Below are 21,128 nucleotides of genomic sequence, written 5' to 3'. Positions count from 1 at the left end.
TTTCAAAGAATATATCTCTACAAGCAGATGAAAAAAGCAATGAGTAAGTTAGGTTTATTATATAGATTCACTGATATCAATAACGAATATCAATATATCAGGACCATGACAAAAGGGGTCTCAGGTTTTAATCCTGGCCTGGGCATGGGTGTTCTTTGTGAGTGTCCCTTCATCGATGTCACCATATCAAAATGAAAACAAATTAGCATCTGCATTGGCTCAGGCCTGATAAAAAGCTATTCACAAGTGAAAAGAGAATCTCCTGTAACTATATATTTTTCTCATAGTACAGTGTGTCCGAACTGAAACGCCCTAATTTCAAATGCTTATATTAAACATAATATGGTAGCTTAGCTGTGGAAATTTTAAATAGGTAATGAATTGTAAGGATTCGTTTATTTTGTATCGTTCCAGGGGGTGAAACGTGGTAATGATAACCAATAATGAAAAAGTGCAAACGTGTGGTGGTAAGCAGAATTGCGATCCATTATTGCAGTTCAATGACGATTTCGTGCAGAGTATGACAGAGACCCTCCTGATGACAAGAGAATCAAGGCGTGGAAAGCAGTGTTTCTAGAGACTGGATCTGTCGCTAAGAGGCATGGTGGTGGCCGATCACGAGCATCAGAGGAAAACATTCAGCGTATTGCAGATGCATTTGCACAAAGTCCCAAGAAATCCGTTCATACGGCGTCACGTGAGATTGCTCTCCCAAAATCCACAGTCCACGATGTGCTTCACAAGCGTCTAAAGCTTTATGCATCCTAATTCTATGTACCACCCCACAGTTTGCACTTTTTCAGCATTGGTTGTCATTTTCACTTTTCACCACCTGGAACAATACAAAATAAATGAATCCTTAAATTCATTACCTATTTAAAATTTCCACAGCTACCACCTACCACACTGTTGTTGCCTGTATATTATGTTTAATATAAGTATTTAAAATTAGGGTGTTTCAATTCAGACACCCTGTATAATGAAAGACCAAGTATGCAATGCTCACCTAGAGAGCTTGGTCTGCAGCTCCCGCTCAGTGCTGGACACTCCGTCATACAAGGCTTCCAGGGCCTGTTGCAGCTCCTGGAGTTGCAACCTGATGGTCTCACGTCCCTCCACAGCTGTCGACGGGTACAGCTTCTCTCCCAGCTCCACGGTGTTGTTCAGCAACAGGAGGGCACTAGGCTGTTCGGACAGCAGCTCCTTCAAACCGTTGATCTTCTGAACAAGGTCCCCTCTGGCTCCGACTGCACTTCCTCCTTTGCAGCTCTCGTACTTATCCTGGGCAGCAGCCAGCCAGGCGGAGCACTGCTTGTATTTCTCTAAGTATGCCTGGTGGTCAGATACAGCCTGCTCGCATTTCTTCAGGATCTCCTGCAAGAGGGTTACAAAATGTTACGTTTCTCTTGGGAGGAAAATGAAGGAGGAGAAATGTAACAAACTGTACTCAAGATTTCGATGAACCTCCTAACTGGACTTGGTGAGTTTTTGAGATTTCCAGATGCACTACTAGGCACATAAAAGAAGCAGTCCACAAGAAGGTCTGTAGTCTGCTAGGTCAATGAAAGAAGAAATGTCCTGATTATGAAGTGGCTTTCTGCAAAATCTAATACAGACAGAAATTTGTAGCTATAAGGCCTAACTGTGTAAAAAGTGAAATTTTTTTCTAAAATGTGTTAATAAATAGAGCAAATAATTAATTGTTAATTAGTAGAGGCATGCAAATTTCGTTTTTGACGAAAACACGAAATATGAAATAACATGCTGTAATGTTCATTTTTCATGCCTCTGAAAGGTGTGAGGTGCATTTTTCTACCCTGTTTCGTCACGAAATAATGCGAAATGAACTGCAAAATGCGAAATTGACTCTTAAACACGAAATTTACCGTTTATATACCGACGCGACACTTTCTGAAGTCTGAAGTATCCTGCGAGTTATGCAATTCACGGAAACTTGATTCATTCTGCTGCAAATATTTGAAGCAAAAATGGACTCCTTTACACAGGAATAAAGTTAATACTCTGGTAACTACATAAATGTGCTATTAGAAGGGATAAGTTTATTTTGTGTAATAACTGCAGTTTTTAAATCAAATTTAGGATTATATTCATAATTTTAAAACCAAAATGTCATTTTATATAGCACTTTTGATGTGATTATTCACCGCTATAACACCGAAATTTTATTTTATTTACCGCTTTTGAACCTGAAATCGGCTCTGTTTTTGTACGGAAATTTTGCTTTTTTATTTACCAAAAATATGTGCCTCTATTAATTAGTTATCTAGTTATACTTGCATACCTATCTCCCTCTAAAGAAATTGACAAGAGAAAATTATCTAGTTAAGAAGTTAACTTTGTTTACATCCAATCATTGGAATTAGCCTTGTCTACATCAAATCAGAAATAACTGTCATTGTTACAGGGTGTTTTGAAAGTCGCACAACCCTAACTTTCAGTGCTCATAACATTAAACCTGGGAGAAATATTCACACTGGCTTTTCTGCATTAGAAAGACTCATCCATTGAGATATCTTTACATACTTTATGTTGTTAGTTGACTCAAACTTCTAGAAATTATTTATGGCTTAAGTCAGATGAAGAATTATCATAGGATCATAATTTTAAGTTTTGTGACTGGGTCAAAGCGTTCTTGGCATACCTTAGCTGTGACTTGTATTGACTGGAATCTGGAGGTGATCTGCTGGACGTTGACTGATATCCTTGTCTCACCGCTGACTTGCATCAAATCTGAGGACTCGTCACTCATCTTGTCGAACTCTGCCTCGTTTTGCTTCAGGCTCACTATCAGGCTCTGTAGGGAGAGGGAAAAAAACTGCCATTATATTTCCTGTAATTTTTTTCTTGTGTTCAAGAACGGAAAACAACTTCGTGTATGGAGTAGGATAAGTATACATTTTCAGATATTAATTTGCTATTCCTATGCAATTTTAAAACATTTACATAACTTACATGCATTAATTGGCATATCTAACCAATTTCAAGCAATTCCTCTTTAGGAATTAGTCTAACTATTTATATACCTATGCACATATGCTTGTTAATTTCAGAGATTTGCAACTAGTTGTCAAAAATAATATTTTAAATTCAACTAGATTAAATGAGTAAAAGCAATCTATAAGTTTCAAAATTTGACATTAACAAAATGTTAACAGAAAACAAAGAAATCTAATTCTGAATGCCTGTAAATTCTTCACAAAAATAATTACAAGTTCTTTATGATTGACAGAAGCATTTACAGTTTGAAGCTGAACAGAAATCCATAAACTGACCCTTAAAACATGGAACACAAAAACAGAATAATTCTGTATTGACTGACTTCCAACTGCCAAAGCGAAAAATATTATCTGCTTTAAGAAATGATAAGGGCTGATCTGATACTAATGCTCAGTACCAGTTGAAATTTAATCAACACCAGTCAGTATTTCTTTCTGGAGTCTGGGAATCTCTTGTCGCAAGACACTTTCCCAGAGTCTAAATATCCTGGAAATTATGCAAAATGAATTAATTATTTTACTAACAGCATTGTGAGGAGAAGTGGTGTTGTGATTAAATACTTGCATCATGTGAAATTGTGGATACTTTAAAGCAAAACTATATCAGATTGATATGCTAGGATTTTAATGAAAAATTATATATTAAAGTGAGGTAAAGTGACATGTGCATTCACAACAATGGGGGTCATATTGAACATGTTGTGCTTTGTATGCTATGTATGGTGACTTTTGTATCATCCTGTAGTTGAGATTTAATGCATGAAATTTCAGATTACTTTTGTAAAACTTCTGCCTCTCTGCATGGGATTAATAGTGATATTGGAGGGAAGGGGGGGGGGTACAGAAGACTTTCTCAAATTTGAGTATAACTTTCCTATTACACAAACAAACTATGATCTGAAAAAATAGTAATTTTAAACCCTCACAATCTGATGTAATGGGTTGTATGGGAATGTTATGAATGTTGTTCTGCTTATCAACAATGAATTCTTGACAATTAGATAATAGCACTCATAGAAGCTCATTCCTTTATAGATAGTTTGTATTGCTCACATGTAAGAGGGGTTATTGAAACACTATATGCATGTAAATAGCACTTTGCATTACTGCAACAGGAGACATGCGCTGAGAGTAATACACTTTCCAATTACAATTTACAAAAAGGATCAAACTGCTACATAAAATGCCAAGTGAGCGAGAGAGAGTAAATCTGTTTGCAACAGTACAAAAGCTCAGAAATTTTGGAGAAAAATACATTGTAAAGTCCAGAGATAAAAAAATTCAAAATTAGGCAAAAGGAAGAAATTATGTACAAGAATAACAAAGAAAGAAAAGATGAGACTACAGAGTTATGGAAAAATAAAACATAAGCTATATGCTATGTCAAAAGAACCAGATTTGAACTCATGTTTACTCCACATGTAACTAAAATAAAGTAACTTTAAACATTGTAGAGATTTAATTCGAAGATGAGTGTGATGCTGACTCTCGAAAGCCTGGGAGCATATCTGACCTAGCTGATATCCCGAGAATATCTTCATTATTCACTGCCAGGAAAGATTCAAGAATAGCTTTTTACATAATTTAATTTATTTTATTTATTTGTCCATCCCAGGACCACAATCCCATTTATGTAATATGTAATATACGAATGCAAATGCAAAGGATCATTAATATGTTTATCTAGCCAAAATTTTGTACTTCCTCTGAATTCTATTTACTTATTCACTCTTCCTCTCTGTTCTCTTTCTCCTCTCTATCTTTCTCTATACTCTCTCTATCTTTCCCTATTTTTTCTTCTCTCTCTCTTTTCTCTCTTTCTCTACTCTCCTCTCTCTCTCTATTCTCTCTCCTCCCTTTCTCTATTCCTCTTCTATTTTTTGTATTCTCTCTCTCCTCTCTCTATCTTTATCCATTCTCTCTCCTGTCTAAGTGGATTATTTCTTTAAGTAAGGTCCATCTTGCAATAAAAACGAATTAAGTAAATGTTTTTCAAAAATCATTTATTTTCTGAATTTACATACACTTTTCTATTTTTCTACATAATTTCCTTGTCGGTTTAAACATTTATCATAACAAACTACGAGTTTTTGGATACCCCCCCTCATAGAACTCTGCCACCTGTGATGATAGCCAGTTACTCACGGTCGTTTTCACTTCTTCATCAGTATCTAAATGCTTGCCACTCAGGAAGGTCTTCAGAGGCAGAAGAGAGTCGCTTGGCGCAACGTCTGTTTGTGAATACCATTTGAAATTCCGCATGCGTGTGGGAATGAGTGCATGTGAAGGCATTCTTTGACCTGCATCCGACGCCATTTGCATTCACAACATCAGTCTGTAAGCTTCGTTAAAATGTTTAAGAAAATCAAAATCAATTAACTCAGCTTCCTACTGTGAGATCCTAAGAAAACGTCATCGAGAAATCCAGAACAAAACGGCGTGGAATGCTGTCAGCCAGTGTCGTACTGATTCATGACAATGTAAGGCCACATGCTGTGGCTCAAACTCAAGATCTGATCGAATCTTTTGGCTGGGAGTTATTCGATCATCTGCCATACAGTCCAGACCTTACGCCTAGCGACTACCATCTCTTCTGCCATCTGAAGACCTTCCTGGGCGGCAAGATTTTAAACACTGATGAAGAAGTGAAAACGATCGTGAGTAACTCGCTATCATCACAGGCGGCAGAGTTCTATGAGGAGGATATACAAAAACTCGTAGTTCGTTACCATGAATGTTTAAAACGGCAAGGAAATTATGTAGAAAAATAGAGAAGTGTATGTAAATTCAGAAAATAAATGTTTTTTTTAAAAAAAAAATTTACTTACTTCGTTTTTATTGCAAAATGGGCCTTACTTATAAAATAACCCTCATATTTTCTATCCTCTCGGTCTCTCTCTCTAAACCTTTTCTCTTTTTCTACCCTCTCTAAAATGTCCCCCTTTCCACCTTCATTCTAATCATTATCCATGGCCCCTCTCACTCCACCAAGATCTATACCTGATGAACTGATAAGCTGCTGGACAGGTAATGTCCAATACAATGCCTATTATTTACTCCACGAGTAACAAAGTACATTTGAACAATCTGAACAAAAAGAGAAAATTAATGTAAAAAGCAGCTGCGACCAAAGAGAATGAAGAAATAGAAGCACGTCAGAATGAAGAGCTGGCAGACAGGATGTGAAGAAACCCTCTGACAAGAGGGCAGTTCTCTTACTTGCTCAAGGTGCTCAGCTAAGGTGCTTATTTCCTTCATGTCTCTGTTCCTGCAGTCAATAATTTTAATCAGATCCTGGGGGATAAACATTGTATTAGTCAATTATCCACAAACAAAAACAACCTATTATTTCATGCTTTGTGCAAGAATAAGTTAGTAAACAAACATTTATCATGCTTTCTTGTTAATACAGGATGTGCACGAAGCATTCTTCAATATTATATTTCTTTCAGTTTCATTGTTTTTTCTTCAAACTGTCAACCAAGAGATAGACGAGCTATAAAGCTTTAAAATGTTGCATTTAATATTTCTCGAAGTGCAAACATAGATGTTTTCTCAGCAAAAAGAAACAAATGCTATTCTCAGTTATTTTCAATTGTGATGCAAGCTTTAAACTCAGAGTAGCTTTATCATTTCTTCCCCTGCATTATCATTAATGCTATAATTTACTACAGTAAAATAATATAATTTTATTGTCCAAATATGCTGTTTCTATAAATCAAGGAAAAATAATATTTTTATAATTTAAAAGGTAAGTATCAATTATTTTTAAAATTGGACTTTCTGAAAAAAAAAATGCACTTATATATTATAATTAATAAGAAATACATGACACCAAAGAGGCCAATTATGCATGTTGGAGCTACATAAATTATCTTAGTCACTGAAAACTTCAAAATACTTCATGAACATCCTGTATTACAATTATAAATGTTCTTCTTAACTGTGCACATTGACTGTAGAAACTCATTTTAAACATAGACTGTGCTTAAAAAGCACTATGCACTCTTTTGTTGCCACAAAGAGAAAATAAAAACACTTGATTCAGCATAATTTATGTTTTTATTTGTTTCAAGTACACATTTTCAATGCATGCTTACACTTCATTTATTTGAAGTTTCAAGGTAATTAATGACACCAAAAGAACCACAGATTATTAAATTTAACTTAGTACATAGGAGGAGCAGATTACATTTTGTGACATATAATTATTATTAATATAAAACAATCATTGAAGTGGGATGTTAAAGATATGCACTTATCATTGGATTGTGGGATACATCCAACATACACTACTCTTACCTAATAATCAGCTGAAATACTCATAGGGGTAGGTTAGGTTAGGTTAGGTTAGGTTAGGTCAGGTTACACGAGATTATGTCACGTCAGGTGAGGTTAGGTTACTTGGAAGCATCCAATATTAACAACCAGGTCTTCAGAACCAAAATACTATGTCATGCAGTGGAGAGAAAGTGATCATCTGCTTTACCTGATATTTCTCCAGCTGTTCTTCTTTGCCTTCCAGGGTGGATCTAGGGCTGTAGTTCTTCAAGGTGTTCTCTGAGTCAGCCAACCACATCAAGAATCGGTCGAAGGAGCCTTCGTACTCTGACCACTGTTGCAGCCTTTCCTCAAGGCCATGCTTCACATCACTTAAGGTTGTCACAAACTTTTCATAGTCAAACCTGTTGGCAAGGGACAAAAATCTATAACACTGCTACGCAAAGGATTTGTTCATTAATTATATACTCAGATCTAAAAAATAGGAGCCGACCTCATTGGCAGAGTAGTTAGCACAACATGCCATGTAGGCAGGGGTCTCAGGTTTGAATCCCAACATGGGCATGGTTGTTCTTTGCGAGTCCCTTTGTTAATTTCATCAAATCAACACTCATCTTCATCTTTGCAATTAACCAAAAGTAGCAGAAAAGCGAAGTAAAATAAACCAAATCAACCAATCACAAAATACGATTGGTCTGCTTGAAATAAGAAGAGGGATAATGCTGATTAATAAATATTGTTGTGAATTTTTATGCAGAGTGGTGTGTACTGTACTAGCAATTTCTTCTAGTGTTACTTTTCTTATACTCTTGCTAATCACGATGAGTGATGATAAGGATGAAGGGATAGCCACAAAAAACACCCAGGCTGGGATTCAAACTAGGGAACTTAGTGGCAAGACCAAATGTCACACACTTAACCCATGGCACATTGGAAGATACAGTATGTACCACAATGCATACTTGGATGCCGGCAGAATTATTTCCAGCAAGGGGAAAGCAAGGTATTTTTTTTCCACGGGGGCCAAATGAGGGACATTTTTCCCTTAATAATATTCTCCCCTCAAAAAACATGGACGTTATCATGTTCCTGCAATGCCCTTGAAATAATTAAGAGATATTACTGTGACTGAAATGAAATCATGTGTGTGAAATATGTAATTTTTGGTTGACTTTCATTTTCCCCTTCCCTTCTGGATGTCCATGTAAAGTTATTGGCTGTAAGGGAAACTAGACTAAATCTGAATTATTACTCCATACTAAGTGCCTATGTAATGCCAGGATGGAGTGTGAGCGTTGCAGGTGGGAGTGCAAGGTTACCAGGAATTGATTCCACTGCAGAGTACCCAGACTTAACATAGGTTTCTATCCTCTGACACCCAATTGTTGCTTGTCCATTTTGCCTTAGAGTGTTATTCCTTTCCTCACCTCAGCTGCAAAGTATGACCTAGTACTAGTCACTAACACGTACTCGCAGTGTTCAGAAAGTCGATAGTTGTAACTGCACTATCCCTAACATAACATTCAGTTGTCACCAGGACAGACAGTAACCCGTCATAGTTGGAAATCTAGTTTGAATCTAGTTGCAGATCCAGTTGGAAAACTAGTTGGGTAGACCCTTTGAAGTCTCGAGTGGGGCGAAAAATAATATAAAGGTGTGCCAAAGTAATAAATATGGAATATATCTAGTGATAATAACAGAATTAAAGCAATGGTTAATTACCTAAGGTTAGCCAGATCCCTTTCCATGGCTTCCTTCACACGAGGTGGCAGGCTGTTTCCCTTCGTGGCCACGTGGTCTGCAAGAGATCGCAGAGTGACCGATCCTTCTGAAAGGCTGTCCTGAATCTCCAACATCTTCTCCAACCGAGACTGAAGCGCAGGTTTGTTCCCACTGTAATCTGTAAGGAAGAGAACAAACAATTTAATCTACAGTTGAAGGGTATAAACGTTTTCATCTCCTCCGTACACGTCTTAACAAACTACTGCAACATGTAATATTTCTGTAAATCCAGTACAGTATTGACGGCTATTAGGAATTGATTTCAAACGGATGCTTTCAGTTTCCCTAATTTTGTCTCCTGCTGTTCTGTGTTTGCAGCTTTTAAGATACAACCACCAAAAGTTTTCACTGCGATTTAATCAAGAAGATTGAAGAACATAGTAACATAATGCAAAATTTGAACATGAAACTTTTCAGTTTGCTAGCAAATATTTTATGCAGAATCAAATTTGACTTTGCACTTTTGCATCTCTCTGATAGTCATATTCTTGACACAAGAAATGCTCTCATACATTATTATTATTAACTATATATTGATAAACACATTAATTATTTTACATTATGAAATAATTGGTAAGATGGTTATAAATACAGTGGAACATCAATGTTATGTCTTTTATGGAACAAAGATGAAAAAGCTTTAAAAAAAAAGGTAAAATCTTGCAAAATTTTATACTATGTTCTATTGGAATCATGGGCAGCTGTGGCGGTAGAGTAGGTAGGGCACCTCTCTGAAGGAGCTCCAGGTTCGATTCCTGGGGGTGGATGATCTAAGGTTGGAATTTTTCTGGCTTGTAACCACATAAAGTGGCTCTGGGGCTTACCCAGCCTGAAATAGATGGGTACGGGGGAGGGTAACTGGGGGGCAAAGGCTGCCTGAACATGGTGCTGATCACATCATCTCTAATATAGCCAAGATCAAAGAATGTGTGGGGCCCTACCCACATCCCCTTACGTATATACTTCATGGCATAGTGCAAAGTGCACAGGGAACTTTAGCTAACCTATTGGGATCATGAAGAACAGCAAAAAAGAGAGAGAGAGAGAGAGAGAGAGAGAGCAAGAGCAACAGAGAGCGCAAGAGAGAGAGAGAGAGAGAGAGCGCAAGAGCAAGAGAGAGAGAGAGAGAGCAAAAGAGAGAGAGAGCAAAAGAGAGAGAGAGAGAGAGAGAGAGAGAGAGAGAGAGAGAGCAAGAGCAACAGAGAGAGCAAGAGAGAGAGCAAGAGAGAGAGCAACCAACAGAGAGAGCAAGAGAGAGAAAGAGAGAGCGAGAGAGAGAGAAAGAAAGAGAGAGAGCAAGAGCAACAGAGAGAGCAAGAGGGAGAGATAGAGAGAGAGAGAGAGAGAGAGAGAGAGAGAGAGAGAGAGAGAGAGAAAGAAAGAGAGAGAGCAAGAGCAACAGAGAGAGCAAGAGGGAGAGATAGAGACAGGCCCGTAGCTAGGCAGGGGCCAGGGGGGGCTCAGCCCCCCCTGGCATTGTCGTCAGCCCCCCCCGGCGTTGTCCTCAGCCCCCTGGTATTAGGTAAAACTATTGCATAATTTGTTTGCCGTGACAAGTGAAAATGTAGAGTGTGGATATTATTTGCTCATAACTTGATAGAAGGATAAATTCACAGAACATGAAGAGCAGCTATCACATTTGTTCATCTTGTTTATAAACCGAAGTTTAAGTAACGGGAAGTATTTAGAAGGTTCTCCAAATTTCTTCCACAGGGGATCTATGCACCTTCGCTCCCCCTCTTTCGGCTTTCCCTTGTAGCAGGTCCTTTCCATCTGCATCAAAGGTCATAGGCTCCCAAGTTTTGCGAAGGGAAGTTTTATTGCCCGGTCGGGGGTGGAATATAAGGGCTTGCCCATGCCCTGTCGGGGAAAAACATTGACAAAGACACTTTGTTGAGTTCTTCATTCGTGTAAAGAAGGTTTCGCGTTTGCGCGGGTGTTATTGTGTTTCGTATCTTCGTAAAACTGATTCGTGTGATAGTGAGTGGTTTTAGTGACGAATAATATAACCATGTTTCGTCCTTGGTGTGTAGTATTGTGATATTTTAACGATTCCCCAGCACCATGGATAAATTTATAATTCGTAAAAAAACATCTGAATCTTTGACCACGGCGACCACCGTACCTACTCTTTCCCCATCTACGGCTGCCTCCAATCAAGAAGAGGATTTCTTGCCTACAGAAGTAAAGGACATTTCCAAACCAGGTGAGGAAATTAAACAGCTAAAACTCAAACATTACCCCCGAAATGCTAATGGACGGTGTTTTCAAAGTGACTGGTTTAAAAGGTTCAAATGGTTAGAGTATTCACAATTTTTAGATGCAGCATTCTGCTATGCTTGTAGACAATATCGGCCTTTCGGATGCAAAGAAGTGGCCTTTACATCTAAAGGGCAGCTCTCGATAAAACCAAAGCAGGGCTAGTGAAACATGATGCGACACTTACACACATAGAAGCAATGTCAAGGTGGGCAGAAAAGCAAAACCGTTCGTTGGTAGGAAAATCTATCTCTACACTAGTCAATCTGAATGTTCTTGAAAAGAATCAATATTATGTCAAGAGCATTGCTGAAGTTATTCAGTTCCTTGCAATAAACGAATTGCCTCTTAGGGGAACGTACCACTTAGTGGGGGCAGCGGTCTCTCTCTCTCTCTCTCTCCCTAGAAGAACATGAGGAACAAAGCCTGTTTCGAAATCTTTTCGAGTTCACGCTTCGAAAAGATGAGAAACTGGCAGACTGTTTTAAGCAGGTGCCTAAAAACGCATCTTACTTGTCCCCTGAAATTCAAAATGACATTATTGAAATAATGGCTGACATCGTACGTGAAAACATTGTTAGTGACATTAATAGTGCAGATGTTCCTTTGTATACTTTGCTTGAAGATGGTACGCGAGATAAAAACAACAGAGAAAACGTAGCCATAGGAATCCGCTATGTAAAGAATGGGACAGTCGTGGAATCAATTCTGTGCATAGAAACACTGTCAGCTTTTGATGCAGAGTCTTTTGCAGATCTAACACTAAATATTTTTCAGAAATATGGTTTGGATAGTGCGAAATTGCTCAGCCAGTGTTTTGACGGGGCTTCAGTTATAAGTGGGAAGAAAGGGGGTGTGCAAGCTTTAATCCAGCAACGGCTTGGGCGTCTAATTCCTTACGTTCATTGTTTTAACCATCGGCTACATCTGGTAATTGTTAAATGTGTGGATGAAATTTCTCCAATTAAACACTTTTTCGAACAGAGTTCCATGTTGCACAATTTTCTAAAAAACGGAAAAGTTGCCATTTTATACGAGGGGAGAAGTCTTTTAGAACAACGTTGGTCAGGACATTTAAAAATGACGAGAACAATATTTGAAAACTACAGAGATATAATTCATGTTTTGCAGTTGGTGAAAAATGGAAATTTTAACGGGGATGACGTAGCAGCAAGTGTTGGTTTGCTTGTAGTCATTAGCAAACCTCAGTTTCGGTTTTGCTTAGTGTTCATGAAAAAGATCCTTGAAATATTAAGCCCAATTGATAAAATGCTTCAAGCACGTAATGTTCATTTGGATGCTGGTAGAAAGATGATTGAAGCTGCCATAGAAACATTAAGGAGCATGCGTCAGGAAGATGTGTACGAAGGCATTCTGCAAGAAAGTAATGTACTGCTAGAAGAGGATGGAATTCATGACGAGATTGTTGAGCACCCCACAAGAAAGAGAAAACGAAATACACAGTTGCAAGACTTCGTTATCACTGACGTCCTAGGAGAGGAAAAGCTCACATCTCTCACACAAATATTCTACGAATGTTTAGATCTTGTGCTAACAGAAATAAATAGACGTTTTACCAATAACGACGACTTATTGGAGGCTATATCATCGGCTGAGTCCCTTCAATTTAGCAACATTGAATATTTATCAGCCTTTGGAATCACCATTCCGTCAAAAGAGGAACTAACTGTTGCCAATGCATATCTCAAGAAACTGGATTCCTCTGATACTTTTAAAGAACTGTACAAAACTAGAATGGCCTACGAAGACACTTATGCTCTACTTGCTGGCATAAGAACTTTTGCATGCAGTACAGCATTGTGTGAATCCACTTTCTCTGTGTTAACCCGCATCAATAGCCCTCAGAGACTGTCAATGTGCATCAAGCGCCTGGCAAATCTTGTTTTTCTGGCTTTTGAGAAGATACGAGCATCGAACATAGATATGTCGAGACTGCTTCACAGGTTCAACAACATGAAGAATCGCCGACTCCAACTTTTTTATGGCAGAGGTATGTACTGTAGTCACTATTATTGAATATTGTGCATTTTTCATATTCTAACTAACTAACTAACTAACTCTCTAGCCTTCTTAAACCCGAAGGTTCATGGCTGCAGCAACACAGGCCTTCCATCTTTCCCTATCTTGAGCAAGATCTATATACTCTTTTCCATCCCTACAGATTTCCCTTAGGTCCATCTCAACGTTGTCCCTCCATCTTCGTCTTGGCCTTCCTACAGGTCTCTTACCATCAGGTTTCCCAGCAAGAATCCTGTAAACTCCTCTTTCCTCTCCCATTCGTGCCACATGGCCTGCCCACCTAAGTCTTCTTGATTTAATTATTCTAATAATATCTGGACATGAATACAAATTATGTAGTTCTAAATTATGTAACCTTCTCCACTCACCTGTCTCCTCATCCCATTTAGGTCCAAAGATTTTCCTAAGGATCTTATTTTCAAATACTCTCAATTTATGTTCCTCTTTCAATGTAAGGGACCAAGTTTCACATCCATATAATACCACACGCAAAATTACTGTTTTGTATATTTTAACTTTTAGTTTCTTAGATATTAAATGAGAAGACAAAAGTTTATGAAGAGAGAAGTAACATGCATTTTTCATATGGGATACAAATATTTGTGTAATCAAAAGTGTATGAAGTGTTTAGTAAGGAATGAGGTCAGTAGCATTCAATTAACACTTCGAGAGATGACCATGTTTTAGAAGATATTGAAAAAGAGGGTATTATTTGTATTATATTTCTATTTCTTTAATGTTTTATATTAACTTAATGACCCCCTTAACACACACAAAATAGCTTACCTTTATTTAATGTGAAACGTTTTTTTAAAAAGTCACCTGATAAACCGTGAGCCCCCCCTAGAGATCAATTCTAGCTACGGGCCTGCTGGATAGAGATAGAGAGAGAGAGAGAGAGAGAGAGAGAGAGAGAGAGAGAGAGAGAGAGAATATGAAATGTTGAAAAATATAAAATTAGAAAATCAAAATTCAGGGTTCCACTGAAAGTAGTGAATAATAACATACTTAAAATTCTTATTCTGAAATAGCTCACCAGAGTAGACAGAGAGGCGGTCCCACAACTGCTTCATGTAGTCCTGGTGGGACTTCTGCAAATCTTGGAAGTGCTGCAGAGCATCCAGGGATTCTTCCAAGGCCGTGATCGTCACGAGGAGGTTGTTCACGAGGTCTTCGTATCGCTGGTTGATGGAGTTGATGGTCGCTTGCACCTCTCCTGCACCAGCACCCGACAGCTGCACCAGTGCCTGGGCTTTCTCTGTGACACCTTCTATCACTCTCTTGTGAGAAAGGACTTCTTGCAATGTAGTCTGCGAAGTAAATAAATGCATTTACTTTACTTATCTTCATTGTCTAGTCTTATGTGGTTGCATGCATAGAGTACTTAACATGTGGGTCCACTTACTGCAGATGTCAGTGTTGTCAGGACAATTCTTTGAGAATAAATCCTGCAACACACTTGAACCATTCTCGATTTCACACACAATCCCATAGGCATAAAAATTGTAGTAGATTACGCAGGGCTGGATTAAGACAAAGTTGGGCCTGATGCTTGACATCTTCAGTGAACAATAAACACAACGGTATAGTTACGTCACAGCACAAAGAATAATAGTAACTGTATAATAAGTAATGCTGTGTCTATGCGTCCGAAATTGGGGCTCCAAATTTCATTCTTCTGGGCCTATTTCGGAAATGGGCTGCAACCTTAATCCGGCCCTGAGATTAGGCATACACAGGAGATGTACTACATAGAAATTTTCAGCGAAAAATGCAGGTTTGACCAGGACTCGAACGCGGGTCTCTGGCATACCATGCCATTGCTCTAACCACTGAGCTACCGAGCCAGCTGGTAGCTTAGTGGTTAGAGCAATGGTATGGTATGCCAGAGACCCAGGTTCGAGTCCTGGTCTCTTATTTTATTTTTTTAAATTGGTAACTTACAGCTTCAAAGGTAGGTCCTTGCATACTGCTTTACAACTCCAAAAAAAATGTACATGCCTTGCCACGCAACGTTTGTTGCTTTTATACTATTGTGGAGATATCAGTGCTGCAAATGCTTTGCATTCTCAAAGGATATTCCGCAATGAGGTCAGTGACAAAATTCAAAGTAATTCTGTTTTGTTTAGGGATGAGACAACACCATTTTGAACCAGTATCCATAATGATAGCAATACTCTTACTCAATCCTACCGATAATAATATTGATGCTTGTAAATTGTAACAAATGTTCAAGGTATTGATTAATATTAGTGAGTAAATATTCCACTCCAATTACAAGCACTAATTTTAAGCAGAGTTTTGTTTTCAAATATTCAAAAATTACACCAGAATATAAAAAAGAACTTATTGTCTAATCACAAAATGCAGTTTTTTCACATAATATTGGTATAAAATCAATGGAAACTTCGAATTTTGCATATCTTCCAGGATAATTTAAACACTGAAAAGTGTTATATTGTAATTTTGCAAAACCCACAAACTATCAAAGTGATGGAAAAGTATCTGTGACTATCGGTAAATAAACTCCAACTGATACCTTCCAATATCAATACCTTCCAATATCAATACCGCTGGTATCGGGCCATTCCAGTACATCGACATCAGTATTGGATAAGCCCTAGTTTTTATTGATTAAGCTGAGACCATTTTAACACCAATGACGATACTCTTGTTGACTCTCACCAATTTTGATACTTGAACATTGCAATAATTTAATGTTGTTCAGAATAATTTTAATTGTAATTAATTAAGCCATGTTTCCATATTAAAAACACTAAATTGCTGACCAAGGCAGTTTATTAAGATAAAAACACTTAACAGGTAACATCAGCAACTTAGTGTTTATAATTTTAATATATAAGTTTTCCATTGGTACTATATTATATGAATCTACCAGAGTTTTGCTTTAACATACTCATCTTAACGTGACATGATAATTTTAATCAATTATTCACATAATCCATTTCTCTCCACAGTGTTGTAACTAATAAGAAACCTGTGATTCTGGTTAGGTTTTCTCCCAATCATAACTGTTGATCTAATTTACGATTTTCTTTAAAATGGTTATTTCTTAGCTTACAATCAATTAAGTTTGATTGATGAAGGAGCCACGTTTTAGTTCCGCTTTGAACTGTAGGTCCAGTCCTGATTAGCCTGGCTGGGCAGCAAATAGGCTTGAAATAAAACCTCTACAAGTCAACAGGTACCCTGGTACAACAATTGCCATTCTACTGACCTTATGTTTGAGTAGTTTTGAGCGTGTCTCCTGTGGTGATGACCAGCTGGAGGGGTCGTGCTGTAGCGTCTTCTCCATTGTGTCCAACCATACAAGAGTCTGCTGCAGGGTTTCTTGGTAGCTGGACCACTGCATCGACTGGGCATCTTGCCTTTTCTGTTGCTCCTTGATGCCCTCCTCAAGTTTATCCCACCTGAACGAAGAAAATTAATCAGAAATTAGCAATTTAAAATGTAAGTTAATTAAGAGGAAAATGTGTGAACAAAATCATATTTCTGCTGTGAAAAAAATCATATTTCTGCTGTGAACAAAATCATATTTGTGATGTGAACAAAATCATATTTCTGCTGTGAACAAAATCATATTTCTGCTGTGAACAAAATCATATTTCTGCTGTGAACAAAATCATATTTCTGCTGTGAACCCTCAAAATATCTGTTGACCCGGCATTGTCAGGACAATTCAGGAGATACTTGGAAAGAAGAAGTATATGGCTCTGGTCTCAAAAGCCACAAAGCAGCAGAGATGAGACTTGCTGTGCTGGCCACATGTCACCCAATGAAAAAGCTGCTTAGAAGGCTCTGGCCCTTAGAAGGTGGTTGCACCATTGACTTTAGTTTTAGGTTTTTCAGAAGCACATGGATTGTGAAATAAGACTACATGCACAGTCATTGTGGTGCAAAGTATTGACAGAGGAGAGATCAAGAAGATAAGCATGGAATTCCAAGAAAATGTACATGCAATAGTAATAGCATCTAGTCTCTGTATATTCTACTAGTTTTATCCCAAGTACGTTAAGTGGCCCTAGCCCTAGTGGGACTAGCTTTCTTTAAAAAAAATACCGAAAGTGATGGTACAGTATAAATCTGTGAACAACCTTGTTGTCAGATTGAGAAATTCTGGAAATAAGATGTCTACAGCGTATTACAGTGGAACCTCGATTTTACGTTTTCAAGGGACCAAACTGGAAAAACTTTAAAATGCGGGAAAATGTGAAATCGAGGTAATTTTATAGCATTTTCCTGCGTTGGGACCATGAAGATTGAATGTATAATGCAGGAAAATGTAAAACCCGGGAACATAATATCGGGGTTCCACTGTATTTTACAGTATAAAGCGATCATTATGCAAACTTCTAAGAAATACTTTAATAAATTAATAAGACACATTAAATTGTAGTCTCTCGGTATCAGTCAATATGGTCATATCAGTGAAATGGTTTATCACTGATAACTTGACTGATTCAATGTATAAATAAATAGCCTGTAATTTAGTGCAAAATTTTGCCATGTTGTTATTTTTATGAATATAAGCATATAATCCACATGCAATTGTTTTGTAAAGTAAATGTATAAATATGCAATTCTTTTTTGCAAAAGTAAAACCCCCTGCAGTAACCTTGTTAACAAACATCAATTAAAAATGTTAAAGAACCCATCATGTTCTTCAAGTAACAATGCAATTTTGTATTGAATTGGTGGTCGCAAATTTTATAATGATAGTTTGCCAGCATCATTAAAAATTCCTTTTCAGTCCATACCTAAAATTTAATGTTCATTCTTACCTGTCTCTGAGCATTCTCAAATCTTGCCGAATCTTCTCTCTTCCTTGCGCTGCCGTATCAGGAAACAGACGCTCGCCAATTGCTGTCAGGTTTCCAAACCTGTGCGCGGCCTGCTCCTTCTCGGCCATGAGAATCTGCAGCTTGTTGGCCTTCGCCTCGATGTTCGGCTCCACCGCAAGCGCCTTTACATGCTCCTCCAGGGGAGAGAGCCACGACAGGGTGTCCTGGAACTTCTCCTCGTAGTTGCGGTGGTCCTCGACCAGGCCCTGCCAGCGGTTGATCACCTCCTTGCTCAGCACGTGCAGCAGCTGGTAGCGGTTGCTCATCTGGGAGATCAGCGGCTTGATCCTGTCCACCCCGCTGCAGTGCAGGAGGGCGTGGGACTGGTCCACAAACTCGTCTATCTCCTTCTCTTTCTCCGTGATGAGGTTACGCTTCTCCCGGAAGCTTTGCAGTTGAGACTCCTTCTCCGGAAGAGACACCTGGAGCTGCTGGTTACGGAATACAGCCTCCATGTTCCTGAACCACTTGGTGTGCTTGTCGAGTTGCTCTTCGAACTCCTGCCACTGCTTCAACGCTCCTTGCAGGTTGCTTTCTACCACGCCTAAAAATAACATAAAAGATTCATATAGGATACCATTTCAGCCAAGATTTTTTGAGAGCTTCAACTTTTCAGTAGTTATGAAAGTAAAGAGTGCTGTGGGACTAGTGACAATATTTACTGCTGTCATAAAATCCTTGAAAATATAATAACAAAAACTAGGTAAAGAAACAAGACAAAAATGAAGATGTTGCTGGGGGTATTTAGGCAGGGGAGCTGATGGGGCTACAGCTCCTTCCGAAATTTTAAGAAAAATGAAATTTTCTAATGAAAAAAGTGAAGAACTATGGAAAAACCAAAGTGCAAATGCAACCCCCTTTAAAATACCCCACATTAACATTTTTATCTTTGAATGACTTTTAAAATTATGATTAAAATTGATATGAAATATTTCATTGTTTATCCCCCGAACCACCATAAAATGCAGCTACATAATATCCACCTTTATAATTCCAGCCCCCTCTGAAAAAATCTGCTAGTGTACCTAGGCACTCTAAGTATTGAAAACAAGTTCTTTCCTCATTACTTAATGCTACAATCACAAGGTGGATAAATCAGCAGCATGTGGTCTAAGGTATTACATATTCTTCTAACATATTTTATTTTCTTCTTGCACTTTATTTTTCAGTGTAAAAAAATGTATGTGCAATATTTGAAATATTTAGCACATTAAAGAATTTCAGCCAATGAAGAAACAAAAGTTCCTATTAATATTGAACCAAATTGGCACAGCTTGTAATGACCTCTTTTCTTAGTTTGCATGGGGAAAAGAAACATTGAGTCATGCAATTTTTTTTCTGTCACAATTACCGATTGCAGAGATGTGAGAGTCCAGTGCTGCTTCCAAATCTTCGACTTCCTTCTTCAGCACGCTGATCCCCTTGGGGCTTGTTCTCTTGCAAACATTTGCAAACAGCTCACGGATTTGGTTCAGCTGGCTATGGCCTTGCGCTTCGTTTTCTCTTAGAGCCTGAAAGTGTAAAGCAAAATTTCATTAACAAAAACTACATTTAACTACTTACTGAAAAAATACAGTTTGCGGGCAAACTTTAACAATGAAAATGCCTGCATAAAGTTAAATAAAGGGTAACCAAGCTAAAGGTATTCAAATATGTACTACGTAATATAATCTAGAGGTACGTGAACTTCTCGAATACCTGAATAATGTGGGAAAATGTAAAATCCTGGATAATAAAATTGGGGTTCCACTGTATTATATTAATATACATAGGGCAAATTTTTATACTGTTTTATACCTTGCATATTCAAAATTAAAGGACTAGTATGTGTGGGAAAAGTTATGACAGCATATGTTTCAATAAAATTGTTATATCATTTTCCCATAGACCACAAATATTGGGTTTCAAAAATATGTGATAATTTACACACATCCGTCCTTCCAGAGACCATACCACTGGGAAAAAATACCCTTAATGGTTGTACTAAATGCAGATCTCACTATGATATTCTGACTGGCAGTTTCTCCTTGGAATTCTCATTAATATGTACAACAATGACAATTTTTTTGTCGAAAGATATTTTCTATAATACTTACTTGTACAGCAGACAACCTCCTGGCGATTTCTACTTTCTCTCCACTAACGTCGTCACATTCGTGTAGTTTATCTCGCTCTGTATTCAGCCAATCCCTGAAGTTCTTGCCTAACGTGTTGAACTGGTTGTGTTCTTGCGCACACACCTCCAACAGCTCCAGCACATTCTGTATGGAAATAATATCAATCAGTTAACAACCCATATGTGATGTACTCAACTAGCAAGATCAAGAAATACAGCAATGAGAAAAAAATCTTGGAACTGAAGGCTGTGATACTGATGTTTATTTTCTCACAAACACCTTTGTTCAGAGAGCCAGTAATTTTCATATTGGTTTAAGTAATTGCAACAATGAAGAACAGTGATACGCCCTGTGTTATTTTAATGAACAACACATACAAGCAATGTATCCAACAAATATATACACTCCTCACAAAGAGTTTGGAATATTGCTATATTAGGCATTAGGTGATTGGCACAGCCTTGGAATGCAACAACACATGGTATCTGTCTGTCTGCTGCATGGTCTTGTGTTTTCACCGACATATGCCACTGTGCCTATTACCTATTGCCTAATATGACAATATTCCAAACTTTCTGTGAGGAGTGTATTAATAGCTAACGTAAGAGACTTAAGGTCTTAAAGAGGATGAATAAGGCATCTGTGAACAGTGTCAAAATATAGCAGAAAAACAACACATTGCAGTAACTTCAATATCCTAGTTGAATCACCACACTGTAACATTTTTACACAATGGCAATGGTGGTTTTGAAAATTAAGTACTCCAATTG

General features: G+C 37.9%; 1 protein-coding gene across 13 annotated transcripts in view; it reads right to left on the bottom strand.

Annotated features, from left to right (window-relative positions):
• Positions 1–21,128, bottom strand: part of Msp300 (Muscle-specific protein 300 kDa) — a 609,326-nt gene that overhangs the window by 290,100 nt on the left and 298,098 nt on the right. For 12 of the 13 annotated variants that reach the window (XM_083137559.1, XM_083137560.1, XM_083137562.1 and 9 more), the window contains 10 exons: positions 20,338–20,502; positions 19,593–19,752; positions 18,182–18,785; positions 16,618–16,810; positions 14,416–14,689; positions 9,021–9,198; positions 7,507–7,702; positions 6,237–6,311; positions 2,663–2,815; positions 1,007–1,374 (listed from right to left, as the gene is read on the bottom strand). In XM_083137559.1, the coding sequence (XP_082993685.1) occupies positions 1,007–1,374; positions 2,663–2,815; positions 6,237–6,311; positions 7,507–7,702; positions 9,021–9,198; positions 14,416–14,689; positions 16,618–16,810; positions 18,182–18,785; positions 19,593–19,752; positions 20,338–20,502 (2,366 nt within the window). The remainder of the gene's footprint in view (positions 1–1,006; positions 1,375–2,662; positions 2,816–6,236; positions 6,312–7,506; positions 7,703–9,020; positions 9,199–14,415; positions 14,690–16,617; positions 16,811–18,181; positions 18,786–19,592; positions 19,753–20,337; positions 20,503–21,128) is intronic. The other variant, XM_083137555.1, reaches the window with a different exon arrangement.

Source organism: Lepisma saccharinum, chromosome 16 (genome assembly GCF_977018435.1).
Source record: "Lepisma saccharinum chromosome 16, izLepSacc3.1, whole genome shotgun sequence".
Taxonomy (NCBI): domain Eukaryota; kingdom Metazoa; phylum Arthropoda; class Insecta; order Zygentoma; family Lepismatidae; genus Lepisma; species Lepisma saccharinum.
This window is presented reverse-complemented; position numbering and strand designations above follow the sequence as displayed.